This window comes from Sus scrofa, chromosome 1 (assembly GCF_000003025.6).
Source record: "Sus scrofa isolate TJ Tabasco breed Duroc chromosome 1, Sscrofa11.1, whole genome shotgun sequence".
Taxonomy (NCBI): Eukaryota; Metazoa; Chordata; class Mammalia; order Artiodactyla; family Suidae; genus Sus; species Sus scrofa.
Genome location: NC_010443.5, coordinates 119,270,699 through 119,291,631, shown reverse-complemented (window position 1 = coordinate 119,291,631; position 20,933 = coordinate 119,270,699). Strand labels below are relative to the sequence as shown.

General features: G+C 38.3%; 1 protein-coding gene across 8 annotated transcripts in view; it reads right to left on the bottom strand.

Moving 5' to 3' along the window:
* MYO5A (myosin VA) overlaps positions 1–20,933 on the bottom strand; it is a 232,841-nt gene that overhangs the window by 106,960 nt on the left and 104,948 nt on the right. For all 8 annotated transcript variants that reach the window (XM_001926768.7, XM_005659595.3, XM_013992979.2 and 5 more), the window contains exons 6-11: positions 16,368–16,511; positions 13,989–14,070; positions 12,994–13,101; positions 10,655–10,761; positions 4,410–4,675; positions 3,714–3,795 (exon numbers count right to left, since the gene is read on the bottom strand). In XM_001926768.7, coding sequence (XP_001926803.5) covers positions 3,714–3,795; positions 4,410–4,675; positions 10,655–10,761; positions 12,994–13,101; positions 13,989–14,070; positions 16,368–16,511 — 789 coding nt within the window. The remainder of the gene's footprint in view (positions 1–3,713; positions 3,796–4,409; positions 4,676–10,654; positions 10,762–12,993; positions 13,102–13,988; positions 14,071–16,367; positions 16,512–20,933) is intronic.

Genomic DNA, 20,933 nt, shown 5'->3' with positions numbered 1-20,933 from the left:
CCACTTAAGGGAACTCCAGTCTCTGATAGGTTTTGTGGGGTTTTTTGGCTTTTTTTTTTTTTTTTAGGGCCGCACCTGCAGCATATGGAAGTTGCCAGGCTAGGGGTTGAATTGGAGATGTAGCTGCCAGCCTACACCACAGCCACAGCAACAGGGGCTCTGAGCCACATCTGCAACCTACACTGCAGCTCACGGCAACACCAGATCATTAACCCACCGACTGAGGCCAGGGATCAAACCTGCATCCTCATGGATACCAGTCAGGTTCATTACTTCTGAGCCATAGCAGGAACTCCTCTGTTAGTTTTTATTAATGTTCCTTATGCAGAGATGCAAAATGCACCAGTCATATTCTTGTGGACAGAGTCATAAGCCTAAGATTCTAAGATCACTTCCACATTATTTACCTGTGCTAAATAGCTTGATTTGCTAAATAAAGGTAGTCCAAATTTTTATCAAAGTACATGCAATATTTTTTGAAAATTAGATAGCCTAGTAGTTTTATGATGGCAAGTAACAATCCCGTGAAAAGTCACTCCACCCCCCCCAACTCCAGTCTCATTGTCTGGAAGTGACCATTTTTAACTTCCTTAGCTATTTTATCTGATATTTACCTCTAGATAACATGCTTATTAATTATTTTTTAAATTTAGTTGTTTGAAACTATCTATTGATTTCTCGACAAGATAGATGAGGCTAAATTCATGTATACCACCCCTCCACTGCTCTTCCTCTAACCTCTCAATATTACTACTTATAGATTTTTTTAGATTCTTTTGGCATCTTGGCAAATAGCATCTTGGAGTTTCTGTCATGGCTCAGCAGTAACAAACTGGATTAGTATCCACAAGGACGCAGGTTCAATCCCTGACCTCGTTCAGTGGGTTAGGGATCCAACATTGCTGTGAGCTGTGGGTGTAGGTCATAGATGCAACTTGGATCTGGCATTGCTGTAGCTGTGGTGTAGGCAGGCAGCTATGGCTCCAATTCAACCCCTAGCCTGGGAACATCCATATGCTGTGGGTGTGGCCCTTAAAAGCAAAAAATTTAAAAATTAAAAATTAAAAAAAATAAGATAGTATCTTTAAGCTTCTATTTTTCATTCATCAGTTACATATTATACCATTCAACCTCTCTCTTTATAAGATGAGGATAGTAAGGGCTCTTTCCTGTCCTTCAGCTCTATTCTCTTCTATCTTCCCATTCCTGTGGGTGACTCATTTTTATTTATTATTTTTTTTTGGAGTAAACACTTAACAATACTATTTTATTTAAAAGTAGGCAGGGACTAGTCTAAACACTTTATAAATATTCAATTATTTACTCTAGTTGACTAATCTACTACTATTATTATGATTATTCCCATTTTACGGAAGAGGAAACTGAAGTCAGAAATGGTAAGTAACTTGTGGGTGACTCATTTTAATATCCTCTTACATCAATACTAATAACCACCCCTAATCTTGCACTTAAAATAGTAACTAGCATATGGGGAACGCTTTACATATCCCAACTCATTTAATTCGTATAACTATACACAACAGGCACTATTATCATCTCTATTATACAGATGAGTTGACTAAGGCCCAACAAGGTCAGCTAACTTTCCCAAGGTTCCCTGGATAATCAGTGCAGAGTTGGATTCTAACCCAAGCATTTCACCTTGGGGGGCCTGGGCTGTCCCCTATTACAATCATTTTTGAGCTTCTCCAAATCTCCCAACATGATGATAATGCTCTAAGATATTTGCTATTACTACTTCACAAAAGCCACTCTAAATATACCCACTGCCAAAACATTCTCTGACATCAACCTTACAAATATTTTCTCAGGTCAGTCTTCCAAAGCAACAGAAATAAAAGCAAAAATAAACCCATGGGACCTAAACAAACTGAAAAGCTTTTGCACAAAAAAGGAAACCAAAAAGAAAACAAAAAAACAACTTACAGAATGGGAGAAAATAGTTTCAAATGATGCAATGGACAAGGGCTTAATCTCTAAATTATACAAACTTATACAACTCAACAGCAAAAAAGCCAACAACCCAATGGAAAAATGGGCAAAAGACCTAAACAGACATTTCTCCAAGGAAGATATACAGATGGCTGTTTACAAGCACATGAAAAAATGCTCAACATCCCTGATTATTAGAGAAATGTAAATCAAAACTACCATGAGGTACCACCTCACACCTGTCAGAATGGCCATCATGAATGAGTCCACAAATAACAAATGTTGGAGCGGGTGTGGAGAAAGGGGAACCCTCCTGTACTGTTGGTGGGAATGTAAGCTGGTACAATCACTATGGAGGTACCTTAGAAAACTATACATAGAACTACCATATGACCCAGCATTCCCACTCTTTGGCATATATCCGGATAAAACTTTCCTTAAAAAAGATACATGCACCCACATGTTCAGTGCATCACTCTTCACAATAGCCAAGACATGGAAACAACCTAAATGTCCATCGACAGAGGACTGGATTCGGAAGATGTGGTATATATACACAATGGAATACTACTCAGCCATAAAAAAAGAACAAAATAATTATACTTGCAGCAACACGGATGGAACTAGACACTCTCATCCTGAGTGAAGTAAGTCAGAAAGAGAAAGACAGGAGTTCCCGTCGTGGCGCAGTGGTTAACGAATCCGACTAGGAACCATGAGGTGGCGGGTTCGGTCCCTGCCCTTGCTCAGTGGGTTAATGATCCGGCGTTGCCGTGAGCTGTGGTGTAGGTTGCAGATGCGGCTCGGATCCCGTGTTGCTGTGGCTCTGGTGTAGGCCGGTGGCTGCAGCTCTGATTGGACCCCCTAGCCTGGGAATCTCCATATGCCGCGGGAGCGGCCCAAGAAATAGCAAAAAGACAAAAAAAAAAAGAAAGAGAGAAAGACAAATACCATATGATATCACTTATATCTGGAATCTAATATAGGGCACAAATGAACCTTTCCACAGAAAAGAAAATCATGGACTTGGAGAATAGACTTGTGGTTGCCAAGGGGGAGGGGGAGGGAGTGGGATGGATTGGGAGCTTGGGGTTAAGAGATGCAAACTATTGCTTTTGGAATGGATTAGCAATGAGATCCTACTGTGTAGCACTGAGAACTATGTGTGATCACTTATGACGGAGCGTGATAATGTGAGAAAAAAGAATGTATGCACGTATGTGTAACTGGGTCACCATGCTGTACAGTAGGAAAAAAAATTGTATTGGGGAAATAATAATTTTAAAAAATTAAAAATTAAAATAAAAATAAATAAATAAATAAACCCATTGCCATCATCTGGGATCGTTGAAAAAAGAATATGTAAAATAGAACACGTAAAAAATATGTAGAAAAGAGAATACGGTGTGATTTTTTTGTTATTGTTCTGATGTCTTAATGATACAAGTAAGAGTTAAGACAGTCATAACTCCACACATAATTAGCCTCAGGAAAAACCAATTGAAGGAAATCCCTGGGCTCAAAGTATCATACCCCCTATGTTACTACATGACACACTTTCTACTTCCCTCTCTCAATGTGTTCAGCCTGAAAAACAAACAAACAAACAAAAAGACATAAGTTCCTCAGAATCTTAACTGTTTTAAACCATAGATAATAACTGTAATTCACATCATTTCAGGAGCCAGACCTAAAACACAGACTAGGAATTTAAGAGAATACTTTTGGGCAGAATATTATTCAAGCAAGAAAATTCTTACCATATTGAATTGTTGCTGTAGTTTTTCATTTGCATAATTTATGCAAAACTGTTCAAAACTATTTATCTCAAATGTTTCAAATCTGTAAAACCAAAAACGACATGGGAAGAAGAGAAAAAGGTACAAATAGCTTTTAAAAAATATTCAAAACATCCATATTAGAAAGAAATGGGAAATTCCCCAACACTGTGAAACTTTCCACATCAGTGAAGATACGGGTTTATGGGTCAGTAACATGAAATATGTATCCAGCAGATAGGCATCAGCCAAGTGGCAGAGAGATGTTTTTTAAAGGCTTCAGCTTGCAGACAATTTGAGTTTTTGAAGGCATATTCATCCCCAGGTGAGGAACAATCAGAATTATGATAAAGCCATTGCTCTTGTCAAGTCACAGATTCACAGTGTCTAAATACACACAGAAAGGAACAGGGAATAGAAATTTTCTAGGTTCTTTTGAAAACTAAGCAAGATAATGAAAAATGAGGTATCAAAAAGCACAAATGTATAGGAAGGGTTTTATTATCAAAGAAAAGTACCCAGAGAAGGCAAACTAGCAAATGAAATTAAAGTTTTTAAAATTCTCTTCTTTCTCTTCGCCTCACCAGTAGGAGACATAATCAAATACTCACTTAGAGTTACTATATAATCTCTATAGAGAAATGCTCTCTGGCAGAACACTAAGCCAAATATACTTACCCATAAATGTCCAGCACGCCAATAAAAGAGTGTTGTTTGACAGCAGAATGGAGAGCCTGATTGACATGATCTACAATCCAGTTAAAGAGCTTGGCATAGATGTGCTTGGCCAATGCATCACGGGCATTGGTGGCTTGCAGCTTGGAGATGGGCTTGATGTATGTCTCTGTGGCAGTAGCCAACTTCCGATGGCAAAGCCAGTGACACATCTCATCATAGTCCACACCCATGAGGTCACAGAAGATGCTGAGAGGTTCATGCTTGGGCTGCCAAAAGAGGATGGGTTATTTCCTAAGACCAGATCAATCAAGTAAGAATTTACTAAAATACACTAACAAAGAGGTAATAAAACCCAGCAATCTCTGTTATAACAAACACCAAGATCACTTGAAGTTGATCAGTGATAATCATAATCATCCATCGAACCAGCATCCAGGAAGCATTTGTAATCTCTTCTAGCTCATTTCAGAAATCACCTTTTCCTTTGTTCCTTGAGAGTATTTATGTGGATCTTTCTTCACGTACATTCACTCAAGTCAGTCAGAAAATGAGTTAGCCTGTCAACAGATATTTGCTGAGTGCCTACTATATGCCAATAAACAAAAACAGACATGTTCCCCATCCTCCTAGAACTTACAGGAACTTCTCCACGCTGCAGGCACAGCCAAAATAAGTAAATAAACAAACAAATACATAAGATAAAATGTAAAACTTCTCCTCCTCTCTCTCTCTCTGATAGACTTCCATTGCTCTCAGGATAAAATGCAAGCTCCTTCCAGGAGCTCTCTGTGATCTGGCCCCTGTCTGCCCCCTCAACTTCCTCTCTTACCCTATCCCTTCACTGCACTTTAAAAAAAAAAAAAAAAGGCAGCTTATTATATTCACTGATATATATGAATGGTATGACATCATTTAGAAGTGGATTGGCACTCTCTAAACACTCTATTTGTATGGTGTTAGCATATTGTTCTTTTAGATTAACATAATTAACTGTTTTGTTCAAATATTCTATAACAACTAATTTTTGGACTTATCAATAATTGAGAGAAGTCAGTAATATCTCACCCACTATGATAGATTTGCCTTTTTATTCTTATTGTTCCTGCTGATTTTTGCTTTAAATATTTTGAGGCCACACCATTAAGTACATGCACGTTTGCATCTTCTTGGTGAATAAAATCTCTATCAATACAGAGTGACTCTATCTCCAATATTACATCTGGCCTCAAAGTCTATTTTCATCTGCCAGTTTTTTCCTAGCAATTGTGGTGTGTCTTCTCTAAACGTTTTATTTTTGAGCTCTCTATACCTTTATGTTTTAAAAATACTTCTTTCAGGAGTTCCCGTCGTGGCGCAGTGGTTAACGAATCCGACTAGGAACCATGAGGTTGCCGGTTCGGTCCATGCCCTTGCTCAGTGGGTTAACGATCCGGCGTTGCCGTGAGCTGTGGTGTAGGTTGCAGATGCGGCTCGGATCCTGCGTTGCTGTGGCTCTGGTGTAGGCCGGAGACTACAGCTCCGATTCAACCCCTAGCCTGGGAACCTCCATATGCCGTGGGAGCGGCCCAAGAAATAGCAACAACAACAACAAAAGACAAAAAATAAAAAATAAAAAAAAAATAAAATAAAATAAAAAATAAATAAATAAATAAAAATACTTCTTTCAAAAGTATATACCTGAATTCTAAAACCAGTCTCACAATCCATATTAACTCAAACATTGGCTCATGTGTAATTATTTCTACCTTATTTTACGTCTTTATTTCCAAAATTCTCTCCCTTTCTTGCTATATTTGGTTTTTTTTCCAATTCATTTTCCTCTCTATTAGTTTGAAAGATTTATTTTCTGTTTCTATTTTTCTAATAGAAGCATTAAGTTACATTAGTTACTGTAATTAAATAACCTGAACTCCAAACACTCCATCCCAATCTATAAGCTTTTGTTATCCAGCACTTTAATTCTACCTTTTTGCAGGGGAAAGAGGGGCTGGTGATTCACCTTATTTTTTAAAAAATTTTTTCCTTTGAGGACTTCCCTTGTGGCACAGTGGGTTAAGGATCCCGCACTGTCACAGCAGCAGCTAAGGTTGCTACTGTGGCGTGCGTTAGATCCCTGGCCTGGGAACTTCCATGTGCCACAAGCATGGCCAAAAAAAACCTTTTATTTTGAACTAGTTTTTAGACTAACAGAAAAGTTGTAAGAAGAGTACAAAGAATTTCCTTCACCAAGGTTCCTAAATATTAACATTTTACTGAGTTTGCTTGTATAATTCTCTCTCTTTCCTATATACATACATATTACTTTTTCAGAAACTTTTGAGAGCTTGTTGCAAACATAATGCCCTTTTGGTCTGAAATATTCCACTGTGCATTTCCTAAAAACCACAGACATTATCTTATATAACTATAGCATAATGAATAAAATCAGGAAATTAGCAATGTTACAACCCTATTATCTAATTTGTAGTTCTAATTCAAATTTTGCTGATTGACCTAATAACATCCCTTGGTGGGAGAAGACATTTCTCTGTTCCCAGATCCAATAAAGGTTTATATACTGAATTTAGTTATCATGTTTTATTAATCTCCGTTAATTTGAACAGTTTGCCACCTTTTTTTGGGGGGGGTGTTTTTCATGAGCTTGACATTTTAGAAGAGTAGTGTGTCCCTCAGTTTGGGTCTGTCTGATGTTGCCCCCTGATTAGATCTGGGCCATCCCTTTTTGGCAGGAATACTGAAGAAGCCATATGGCACTCTCCCCAGTGCTTCACATCAGGATTCACATGGTGCTGACTTGTAATGGCAATTACAGTTGCTTGGTTAAGGGAGTGTCTGCCAGGCTTCTCCAGCACATTTTCCTTTGTAATGAGTAAATATTTTGTGGGCAGTTCTAGGTTTTCCAGCCCAATACACCATTCATTATTATTATTCTTTAAATTAATAAAATTTTATCTAAATTTGTCCATAATTTACTAGTTTATTGATTCATCATTTCTTCTTGAATTTTAGATCTCATATCTAGGACCACCTTCCTTCTACCTATACTAAGTCTTTTAATATTTCCTTCAGCGAGAGCCTATTGGTGACAAATTCTCACATGTTTCTATTTGTCATAAAACACTTCATTTCTTCCTCATTTTAGAAAGATATTTTTACTGGATATATAATTCTAAGTTAATATTTATTTACTCTTGAACACAGAAGACAGTCCACTGTTTCTTAGCTCCTATTACTGTAGCTGGAGAGTGAGCTATCAGTTCAATTGTGATTTCTTCAAGAATAACAAAAAAAAAAAAAAAAAAAAAATGGGGAGTTCCCGTCGTGGCGCAGTGGTTAACGAATCCGACTAGGAACCATGAGGTGGCGGGTTCGGTCCCTGCCCCTTGCTCAGTGGGTTAATGATCCGGTGTTGCCGTGAGCTGTGGTGTAGGTTGCAGACGTGGCTCGGATCCCGCGTTGCTGTGGCTCTGGCGTAGGCCGGTGGCTACAGCTCCGATTCAACCCCTAGCCTGGGAACCTCCATATGCCGCGGGAGCGGCCCAAGAAATAGCAACAGCAACAACAACAACAACAACAACAACAACAAATTAAAAAAAAAAATTAAAAAAAAAAAAAAAGAATAATATGTCTTACCTCTCTTTCTGTTTTAAGATTTTTCTCTCCACCTGTGGTAACACTGTGGTGTGCCTGGGGTAGATTTTTTTTATTTATTCTAACTGGGGTTTTTGGTCCTTCCAAATCTCTGGTAAAGCATAATTTTCACAAATTCCAGGAGTTCCTGTCATGGCTTAGCGGAAACGAATCTGACTAGCATCCATGAGGATGCAGGTTCACCCCCTGGCCTTGCTCAGTGGGTTAAGGATCCAGTGTTGCCATGAGCTGTGGCATAGGTCACAGACACAGCTCAGATCTGGCATTTCTGTGGCTGTGGTGTAGGCCAGCAACTATAGCTCTGATTTGACCCCTTAGCCTGGGAACCTCCGTATGTCATGGGTGTGGCCCTAAAAAGCAAAAAAAAAATTCTAAAATTTGCTAGTAATTATCTCTTCAAACATTACGTCTGTCTCATTCTCTTCTTTCTCTCCTTTAGGAACTCTCATTAGATTAAAATCAGATTTTATTACTCCATCCTTCATTTCTTTTAACTATTGTTAAGGGCTCCATCTCTGGGTCCCATCTTGTCTTCTGTATCATTTCTTCACTTCTATCTTCTAGCTCATCACTTCCCTCTTCAGCTGTGTCAAATCTGCTATTAATCTCTTTCAGCATTCTTAGTAGGTTTGACTCTGCTATCTGTTGTTTCACCTTACTCCTTCTATTTTATTTTATCATGAGAGTTGAGCTTCTTGACTGTGGGCCAAAATTTCTTGTAACTTTTCTTATGAGACTGTGCTGAGGCCTGGATTGAAGGTGAATCCTCCAAGGTAGATTTGCATTTACTTCTGTCAGGCATCCAGGGCACAACCAATCCAGGATCAATTTAAGCTAATTTTTCTGTGTGTAGCTTTTGGGGGCCACCTAGAAACTATGAAATCAGGCTGGGAAGTATATGTGAGGCTCAGTTCACTGTTATAAATTTTTAGGGAACTGTTTTTTTCCCCCTCTTCTTAGCTCAGAGACTTTTCTTTGTACTTTTGTAGGGTTGGTGAGCAATTTCCCCATTTAGGATCTCAGCTTCAGGAAGAAGTTTTCCTTTCTGTTCCCCTGTTTACTGGTGGTCCTAGGCTTTCTCTTTTGCACCCCACTTGGCTATGAAAACCAAAGCTCAAGGTCACTGGGTTCAGCAAACACTCTCCAGGTGAGTCCTGGCTTTGGGGTTCTGCTTTGTTCTCTCAGTCCCTGTTTTCACTTAGTTTTTGGCCTCAGAGACGTTCTTGTACATTTATAAAAATATTTTTTAGAATATAATTTATCCAGCATGAAGCTCAATCAGAGCAACCAGTCCAAACTGCTGGAAAAGAAAATCTCTTTGTACAGATGAAGAATCTGAGGTTCAGAGATGCTGAGCAATTCACTCCAAAACTTAGAATGAGTTAAAGAGTAAAGTTGGGATTGAACCCAGGCAGCAGCACTGAAACATATATTTCAAAACTAAAGTCTAACTTACCCAATTTAAGTCATATGAATTAACCTACACATAGATTTGCAAGTATCAACTTGGGTGTCTAAAGAGTAAAACATAAATCTGAAGATTGTTTCCTGTTATAATCCTTGAGGAATCAGAATGAAAAAAGAATTAATTATATCAAAATTTCCTCCATTTCAATTAAGGTTAAAAATACCTAATAAGTGTGTGTGTGTGTGTGTGTGTGTGTGTGTGATTTTTGATGGCGATGATCAGAAAACACTGCAAATCACAAATGTCCAAAGAAAACAGACTGAGATGGTCAGGTTTTGTTAGAGTTTAAATAAATGAATTAGATTTTAATTCTCAGTGTGTAGTTATCACTACATGCAAAAGGGCATGTACATCATACTGAAGACACCCTATGTTTCCAACCATCTAATTCCTCTTCCGAGGAGTAACCAATGCTAACAGTTTCTTCAAAAACTTTTTTTTCTCTTCAAACACTTTTAAACCATATTACATTTCCACAGCTGAAGACACAAATAATGTTATCAATTTCTGATACATGTGCTAAGGGCTAAATGAGCCCTTCTCTCTAGACTCACCAATGCAACGTGCACATCTAATATTTCCCACCTCTGGTTTTTTTTTTTTTTTCCTTGTCTTTTTGCCTTTTCATGAGCCGTTCCTGCAGCATATGGAGGTTCCCAGGCTAGGGGTCTAATCTGAGCTGTAGCCACCATCCTACATCAGAGCACAGCAACACGGGATCCAAGCCATGTCTGCGACCCACACCACAGCTCACGGCAACGCCAGATCCTTAACCCACTGAGCAAGGCCAGGGATCGAACCCACAACCTCATGGTTCCTAGTCAGGTTGTTAACCACTGCGCCATGAAGGGAACTCGTCCTACCTCTGTTGATACAGTTCAGACATACATCCACATGAACCCCACCTCCCCCACCAATACACACAATTAACTAGGCACCAGGGATCTTGAATTCATCCTTTGTTTATATTTCAAGATTCTACTTTGGTAGTATATCTGACAATTATCCATTTGATAATTACTGACATTAATTAATAGAGAGACTTCAAACATACTGTTTCCATAAAGAATCAACAAAACTAAAATAGAAATCAACTGCCATCACACTAAGCTTGTTCTGAACTTACAGGTATTGTGCAGCTGTCTGAATCTCGAGATGTAAATCCAACATTGCCTAAGTGAAGGATGCCAGCAAGTATTCGGAAAATTCCCATCTGATAAGAGTCACTAATTCCTGAAATAACGGAGTAAATGAACATGTGATTATTTTCAGAACAGGAAATAAACAACTGTCGCAGACTTTTTTGTTTTTTGGCTTTTTAGGGCCATACCTGCGGGATATGGAAGTTCCCAGGCTAGGGGCTGAACTGGAGCTGGAGCTGCCAGCCTACACCACAGCCACTGCAATGGTTGATCCGAGCCCCATCTGTGACCTACACCACAGCTCATGGCAACGCTGGATCCTTAACCCAGTGAGCAAGGCCAGGGATTGAACCTGCACCCTCATAGATACTACTCATGTTCGAAACCCACTGAGCCACACTGGGAACTCTGTGTCACAGGCAATTTTAAGCCCATTTTTAACTTGTGAATAGTGTCAGATGTTTCACATGTTATGACTTTCATCTTTGTTGACATTAACACAGTGCGGTTTAGCATTATGGTTGAGAGCATGGGCTGTGGAGTGAGAACAACCTCGGCTGGAGGCCTGGCTCTGCGCCTGACCACCACCACACAACGACAGGTAACTTCACCTTCTATTCTTCTGTTTTCTCATTTGAGGTACAGGGACAATAGGGACTATCTCAGAGGGTGTTTGTGAACATTCAATGAGAAAATGCACATAGTCAACTTAACACTGTTACTCTATGTGACACCTGGTAAGTGCTAAACAAACCACCATCATCATGGCCATACACTGAATTTAAATATTTTATTATATTTATCTTTACTTCAATGCAAATTGCAGCCCAATAAGGCTGTTTTAAATCAGATTACTTTAACTACTTCTCCTAACTACAGACCAAGTATAAGTCAAACAGACCTGAAGATTCCTAATGTTCAGGCTGGTGTTGTACCCCTGCCCGATGAGGGACCTGAAGGATCAGGCAGGATGAGGAGATCTGAATAGCCCTTGGTGTTTTATCAGCTCTGGCTTCATTTTTCAATAAGGTAAGATGTTTCCAGAATATTAGATATAAATTATATTCAGGTTGAAATAGTAAATTATTTCCAAATATCTAATCATATACAGAGTAACTGAGAGTTGATCTTACAAGGACTGTTTCTGCCATCTTCTGTGTGAGGGCTTTTTCAAACTTGCCATTTTTTATTTACAAACAGTTCACTCTGGAACTAAAGCGGTGTTTCTCAAAGTGTAATATGCCTATGAATCACCAATACATCTTATTAAAATGTAGATTCTGGTTTAGTAGGTCTCAGTTGGGGTCTGAGATTCTAAATTTTTGCAAAGTCCACAGTGGTCCTAGATCATACTCTGATTAGCAAAGATTTTAAATTAAATTAACTCACCTCAGGTTACTCCTCAAAATACAAATCTATGACTCTAGACTGACTCATATTCCGAAGCTTTTAAACAAATAATTCCGTACTAAAAGTCATACACTACATTTCTAAAGGTCAATTTATTTATATGTTGAACCCAATATTTTCTTAAATTCCAGAAATGAGAGGTGACATCTGAGCCAATTCAAAAACAGAATAAACTACATGTAATACACTGTTTTGTCACCAACCAAGCTCAGTCACATTTCCAGGCAACAAAAACAAACAAACAAAATACACCCAAAACAAACAAAAAACCCACAAGAAACCCTAGAAAACATGAGTTTTTGCACTGGAACCCATTTTATTTAGCTCTAGGTTTCAGATTTTGTAAAAGTTTAAGTAAACAGTCCCAATTCTCCTGATGCTCTGAATGTATTTTAAATAGCCTTACTGAGGAATAATTTTCATACCATAAAATTCATCTATTTTAAGTATGCAATTCAATGATTTTTAGGAAATTTACAAAGTTGTGCAACCATTACCATAACCTAATTTCAGGTCAGGTTCCCATCATCCCCAAGAGAAACGATGTGCCCAAGTGCTGTCCAAATATGTTTTAGAAAGAATGTGGGAATTCCCATAATAGCTCAGCAATAACAAATCTGACTAGTATTCATGAGGATGTAGGTTTGATCCCTGGCCTCTCGCAGTGGACTAAGGATCCTGCGTTGCTATGAGCTGTGGTGTAGGTTGCAGATGCAGCTTGGATCTGGCCTTGCTATGGCTGTGGCAAGGCCAGTGGTTACACCTCTGATTCAACCCCTAGCCTGGGAACCTCCATGTGCTGTGGCTGTAGCCCTAAAAAAGGCCAAAAAAAAAAAAAAAAAAAAAAAGTGAATAAAACTTGCCTTCCCCCAAAATAAAATAGTAATGATAATAAAAGAATAAGATTACATACCTAGTAAAGTGCAGGCCTGCCTGGTATGTGCCATCTCCTTGGCATCATCAACTCCTTCAATCATAGGGCTGCCACCTTGTTTCGTATAATTAAAGTTATTTGCATTTCCTACAAAAAAGGGGGAAAAATTAAATTTTGTTTTATTTTGTTTTTTACTTTTTTCTTTAGGGCTGCACCCACAGCATACGGAGGTTCCCAGGCTAGGGGTCAAACTGGAACCGTAGTTGCTAGCCTACAAGGGATCCGAGCTGCATCTGTGACCTATACCACAGTACCACAGCTCACGGCAATGCCAGATCCTTGACCCACTGAGCAAGGCCAGGGATTGAACCCACAAGCTCATGGTTTCTAGTCGGATTCATTTCCGCTGCACCATGATGGGAACTCCTACTTCCTTCTTTATCAGAAACCTCATAGGGTTCCACCACATAAACGCCTTTAAATATTTTTTCTTTTTTAATCAAGGCAAATTTCAAACATATAAAAAGTAGTATAAAAAAACCCTTCTGTACTCATCACTCATCTTGAACAAGTATCCACTAGAGGCCAATCTTGTTCCAATTAAACAGCTGATCACCCCTCCCGCATCCCATGGGTTATCTTGAAGCCAATTATAGACCTCTTATCATTTCATCCAGAAATATTTCAGTATGAGATACCCCCCTCCTTTTGTCTCTTTTTTAGGGCAGTACCCACAGCATATGGAGGTTTCCAGGCTAGGGGTCAAGTTAGAGCTGTAGCCACCAGCTTATGTCACAGCCACAGCAATGTGGGATCCTAACCATGTCAGTGACCTACACCACAGCTCATGGCAACACCAGATCCTTAACCCATTGAGAGAGGCCAGGGATAGAACCTGCATCCTCATGTATGCTAGTCAGGTTTGTTTCTGCTGAAAAATGACAGGAATTCCAACTTTTTAAGAGGTAAATTTATGAACTCAAAAATGAACAGAAAACAATGCCAGCACAATAAATCTAATGCCATGTTCATACCTAATCGCAGCATGTTAAATTCAGGTAGCTTTGCAGAGGCACAAAGCTGATAGAAGATGTGATAATTTCTCTCCTCTTCTGCCTTTGAAATAAGAAGAGTTTTCAATTATAGCATTTTCATCTAAAATTCAAAAAGTCAATCATAAAATTTTAATTTTTAATTATTTCAGATGGTAAAACAAATTATCCTCTCCCAAATGTCTGAATGCACATCTATGATTATTAAACCTTATTATTTATTAGCTTTGTACACCTGTGTGAGTGTATTTGTTGGGGGTCACATTCAACATAAACTATCTGACAGGACTGCTTTTTGAACTAGTGAATAAGCCTGCTGTATGGAATTGTTGTTAAGAGATCAGTGCCTTTGTGGGAAGCTAAAACCAACTTAAAAAAAATTTTTTTTTTTTTGCATTATCAGTATTTTCTAACAGTACATCTTGGATTCACAGTCTACTTCTTAACACTTTGAAAAAAAATCCTATCTTTGCATATTTTTAGACTAGACCATCTACTGTAGTTGTCTGTAAGAAATCCACAAACACACATCACCTAACTCATTTTACTTTATATATTCAAAATCAATAAAATACTTTATAAAATAGAAAGTAAATCATGTACAATTCTAAGATCATTTCTCAGTATTTTTGAGTCTTTTCTCACATGTATACTTTAAAAATACAGTTATAATAATATTGTTCATGCTAAACTAAATCCTCATCTATCATCATATTCTTGAATTCTTCAGTGTATTCAGTTTGAATTCTTCAGTGTATTCAGTTATTGAAGAATAGTGCAAGTAAGGCCAAGATCAGGTTTGATGCCCAACAGAGGCTGGTGTCTTACAAAGAAAATTTATTAGAGAGATAGAATACACTAAACAAATGAACAATATACCAATGACCACAAGATGATTAGGCAAGGGAGCAGGTGGTTCAATATACAAACAACTAAAAAAGCAAGTGGATCTGCAGAAATATACATGAAGGAAAATATCAAATATGTTCTTTCTGACTGTATGACTCACTTTAACATATCAAACAGCTTCAATGTCGTATAGCCTTGGACTGGGGAATGGCTAGAATTGCTTCAGTGTTTCCAGATGAGATAATAATTATAAGGCCTCAATGTTTTGTCTTAAGCACTTCTAGCCTCTGATCATCATAACCATTTCACCTTTAATCATTTACCTATCAATCAAATCTGTACTATTAAGATTCAATCTTCTCTTAGAACTACATATATTTCCCCCATTCTTTCTTCTGGCCATTAAACTTTTTTTTAACCTATTCAAGTATACATATGTAGGCAGTAACATTGCTTTGTGTGTACCTAGATACTAGAACAATGAAGAAGGGTAAATACCACTTTACTATACAAACCAAGTATTATATTTAGGTAGCCACAAATCAGGCACACCCCCAAAGTCAAAACCAGGATAGGTCTAGGCTGCCCAAACTCATGTCCCTCAGTGTGTCCCAGATACTTTCAAAGCCTTAACAGACATGTACAATGGAAACTGTAGACTCCGCTACATGGGCAGTGCCAGGGCTATTTGAACTTCAATGCGGGGGGCATGCAGTTAAGGGACTACAGAAACCCACCTCACAGCATGCAGTGGGTCAGCAGGAGCCCTGTACTGGGAGTTTTATACATTCCCTTAGTATACCTGTAAATATGTAAATTCATGCCTGCCAGTGTTATAATGTAAGGTATTTTCCACTTACAAACAAAAAAGGAATATGAGCATGTGTGTGAATGTAAGTCTTGCACAGATACATAGACTTGAATGCTCTTTGACAGTAGTTCACAACTGAGTTGTGAAGATTTTTTTAATCCTCATTATTCTATCAAAACTGTATCATATGCTAGGAGGAGAAGGAAGGAAAGAGGACAAGGATAATTTATTTTTTCTTTAACTGTAACTCATTGAAGCATAGACCAATATCTTCTCTATCAGTTGGGAAATATGACAGACAATGCTAAACTAAGAGAACCCTCTTCTTAATGCAGCTTTTCCTATATGGGAATATACATTTAGAAAGGATAAGCAATGAGGTCCTGCTATATATATAGCACAAGGAACTATTTCCATCACTTGTGATAGAACATGATAGAAGATAATATGATGAAAAGAATGTATGTGTGTATACATACATATATATATATATATATATACACACATATATACACGTGACAATATGAGCAAAAAAATAACAGGGGTCACTATGCTGTACAGCAGAAATTGGCAGAACATTGTAAATTAACTACAATAAAAATTTTTTTAAATATGGAAATAAAATGCATACCAATAAGCATAAGCTCTGGAATTAAAAGGTAACCTAACATAAAGTATATGTGTGTACATGCCCAGCTTACCTGGAATACCACTCTGGATTTCTCTAAGAGGTAAGTTCTCATATTGGCACCAATGATTCGATATCTCTTATCAAAACCAATCTCAATGTACTTCCCAAAACGGCTGCTATTATCATTCCTGGTAGTTTTAGCATTTCCAATTGACTAAGAAACAAGTGGGAAGAAATCAGATTTTAGAAGTGCAATTCATGTATGACATTTACAGAGTCTGTTCAGGGAGAGAAAGAGCAGAGTAGAACACAACTCTTTAACATTGATTGTTTTAAGAATCAGAACCAATTTTACGCCTGCAGACACCCTAGTATGTTTGCCCACTACACAACAACCCAAGTACACACAAAGAGTTTCTATCTGCCTTGTTATTCTCACACAAGTTATTTTGTGGCAGGAAGGTCTTCCTCCACCACTGTGGTACTGGAACACACACATCCATGTCAGCAAAGGAAGGGAATGGATGGGACTGGGGGCTGCTCAAGTACAAGCCCTCTTAATTAAATATCAGACTTTTGGTTTCTTGAAAAACTTAGTCTGTTTTTTTTTGTTTGTTTGTTTTTGTCTTTTTGCCTTTTCTAGGGCCGTTCCCGTGGCACATGGAGGTTCCCAGGCTAGGGGTCTAATCAGAGCCGTAGCCACCAGCCTATGCCACAGCCACAGCAACACAGGATCTGAGCCGAGTCTGCGACCTACACCGCTGCTCATGGCAACGCCGGGTCCTTAATGCACTGAGCAAGGCCAGGGATAGAACCCGCAACCTCATGGTTCCTAGTCGGATTTGTTAGCCACTGCGCCACAACGGGAACTCCCAAAAACTTAGTCTGTTTTATGTAAACAAGCTGGTTAAGACACATAAATATTTTCCTGGAATTCTGCTCTGGTTTTCTGGGTCGCTTTAGCCAGAAGTTTCGATCATTTTATCCTGTGACAACAAAGACCCAGCTGGACTGCTCATTAATGGAGTATTAGTAATCATCCACTCAATTCAAGGCCATTTTCAGAAACCAGAAACAGTAGAATTTGGTTTTGGATTTTTGTTTGTTTGTTTTTTCGTCTTTTCTAGGCCCCCACTCACGGCATATGGAGGTTCCCAGGCTAGGGGTCCAATCAGAGCGGTAGCCGCCAGCCTACACCACACCCACAGCAACGCAGGATCCAAGCAGCATCTGTGACTTACACCACAGCTCACGGCAACGCCAGATCCTTAACCCACTGAGCAAGGACAGAGACCGAACCCGCAACCTCATGGTTCCTAGTCGGCTTCGTTAACCAGCGCGCCATGACAGGAACTCCGGCTTTGGATTTTGATAGTTTTATCTAACTTGCAAAACATCTGCTACAGAATGCAGAGAATGTAACTCCCTGATAAATTTTTTATATAATCTTAAAAATTTAAATGGTATATGCACTGTTTTCCGATTTAGGTAACATGTTTCTACAAATTTTTCTTTCAAGGCAAACTAAAACACATGCTGTAGTTAGAAAAGCAAACATCCACATGATGCATATATGAAATGTTTAATAAAAAATAATTTCATATAAGATTAATACCTTTCACTGTGCAAAGCCTGTGACTATCACTATTAGTATATTGAAACCACAGCAGAGAAAAAGATATGAAAATGCTCTGGAGCATTAAAAAAGCAATACAAACACAAGTGATGAAAACGGCAGTAACACAAGCACAAAAGTCAACACAGTAGATTCTCTGATCAATCAAAAAAAACATTTTACTATCTGAAATCCAAGGCAGGTATTGTCTTATTTTGTTCTGGCAGTGAGAATACTGCTAAATTTCAGATTAACCATTATAAGTGGGACAAATGGCTGGAAGCTATCTTTCCAGCAAAACAGCTGTGAGATCTAACATAGCTCAAGATAATTTAACAATTTATTACATATACATTTACTTAGATATCCCTCTTCTTGGCATTACAAAAAGCACAACAAAAAGTCTCCATATATTCCCATTATTTTTATTTTGTTTAGAAAATGATGAATGCAAAATTTTCTTTCAACATAATATATTCAACCGAAGATCAGATGAAAGGCTACATGCAGTAGCAGTGGCAGCAGCACTAATAGTTACTGAGGGCTTACCAGGCACTGTCCTAAGCACCTTCCCCAGCAACTAAGCAAGTTGGGGAGGGTGGTCTGCAGCTTCTCCTCCCTCCCAGACTCGTATCCCAGCCTCCACACACTATTAACTCCAAGTGGGGTCAGAACAGCCAAAACAATACTATACTCTGAGAAGGAGCAGTGAGTAGGCCAGGGTTAAAACAGATCCCTATTTCTTTGAGTATAAGGGATACAAACACAGAGCAAAGACTGGTAGAAGGAGTAAATGAAATCTGGGCATCAGACCAGGCCCTACTACAAACTTACCATCATTTAATCCTATGAGAAGCATTAGTGTCCCCAAGTGTAAATTGACTAGAATAGATGAGCTCTAGGGTCCTTTTCAAAAATAAAAGTATATGATCCTAAGCCTCTAACTTTGTATGAAAAGAAGTTTCTGTATACAAACAGTACCTTTTGTCCATTCCCTCTAATGGCTCCCTCTGCCTTATAAGTACTATATTTACAATGGCCTCCCTAATACCATTTTCATCTCAATCAGCAAGAAATTGCTAAAGGAAAGCGGTTTTGTGGTCTTGATTTTACTCCTGATTTCAATGCAATGCTGAGTGAGTTGTTCTTTATTAAATGGAGATGAAAATCTTAAACTACAGTCACTGAAAATGAAAAAGAATTATTAAGACCAGTGGGGCTCCCCCCTCCCCCCCATTGTAGGATGAAATTTTGGGGGGGGGAGTGAAAAAGAAAATTTCATAAAACAGAGCAACAAAGAATCATTTAGTTTTCTGTATAGCATCTGTATTTTGCAAAAGAAGTTTGTGCTGAGGATGAGGAGCTTGCTTTCTAAAGGAGAATGTGCAAATCCCATTAGCTGCTGGACTGTGATGTTAAAGGGGTAGGATGCTTGCGATCCAATGAGGAGCTTCAGCAAATCACTGGAGACCCACACATGCTTTTCTTGACATCACAGTAAAGGGACATGACCTTGAGGCAGGTTTACAAGCCACAAATTTTCTAGGCCACATATTCAATAGTTTACCTATATTTTCTTCCTGTAACTGTAAACCTTTGGCATCATTCTTCAGGCCTATATTCCATTTTAATCTTTCAAATTGGGGTGCCCTCATTTGTAGTTGTTGAAAATTAGTTCTCTCTTTACCAAACTTTCTTAATCCGAATTCCTGCAGAGAAACTAAACAATATACACAAGGAAGTAGCTAAGTATAACTGATGTCTTTATCCTCTTTTTGTGTGTTCATCCTAGCAAGCAGGGTAAATTCCTTATAATTGTATATTAAAAAGTAGTATCTGTAGCCATTTCAAAATTTTAATATCACTCCTAACACAAATCTATGTTGGAGAAAAAATGGTGTAGGTATTTTTTTTTTGAAAGAGAATATAACTAGGTCATAAAATCTTTCATTCAACTTGACGTATTCTATAAGTTTCATTCCAGGTTTAAATTAGTACATGGTGTAGGACTAGAAGAGATGGGATTCCCTGATGCCATCATAATCAAGACACTGGGATCTTCAAACATAAGGGACTAAGAATGGGCTAAACTACTGCCAAATACCAAGAATTTGTTGTTCTGATCAAAACCAGTCAAAGTAATGGTAGAAGGCAAAGTTCTGTTGTTTTCTGAACCAAAATCAAAAACTGGCTATACAAACTGTATTTCCCCAATATTAACATCAGTGGCATCCACCAGTATATCTGTGGCTTAAGTTCATTCAAAATCATAATATTTGTTTAAAATCTTTACTACTCTCTTTTGGCATAAACATTTGTTTTCTCCCGCCCATACTATCTCAGAAAACATCTCCAGTTCTCTTTCCATAGCTCACCCTGCCCAGGAGGCTCTTAACTTCCCCAGTTCTCCCAGTCCCCAAAACAGAAGCCCTGCAGCTCTAGAGGGCAGCCCTGTAGGCAAGGGGTCACAGCACTCTGTTGTGAAGTGTCACACACAGCACGGCACACCAGGCACAATTACCTCTGGACTCATTAGTGCAAAAACCACTTGTACCACAGCACCAGGCCAGTTCTAAACACCATCAGTGTTTGGGTGACAAATAAGGCTTGACAAAGAGAAAAAACAGAAATAAAGAAGGCTGACTTGGATTCTTAATAAGAAAGGTTTGTTTCTGCATGTCCAAAGTGATTTCTCTCCATTTAATGAGACTTACTTTCTCCATTTAATGGAGCTACTTACAAAAACGTAACTTTCCTAAAATCATATTAATAGACAAATAATCCTCTAGTTACAAATCCTAAAATACTCAAATTCTCACAGAAAAAGGTCCATTTTCTTTGGCATATGCATGTCTACTTTGTACCATTGCCCTCTTTTGAAAGGACATCCTTTCGCAGCTCTTCCTTTCTTAAGAGTTTACATTATTAAATTTATTTTTCTAGCATAAAGCTGAAAGAAGCTTGAAAGAAGCTAGCAGAAAAATGTTTACAAGATCATAATTTAAGTTTATAACTCATATC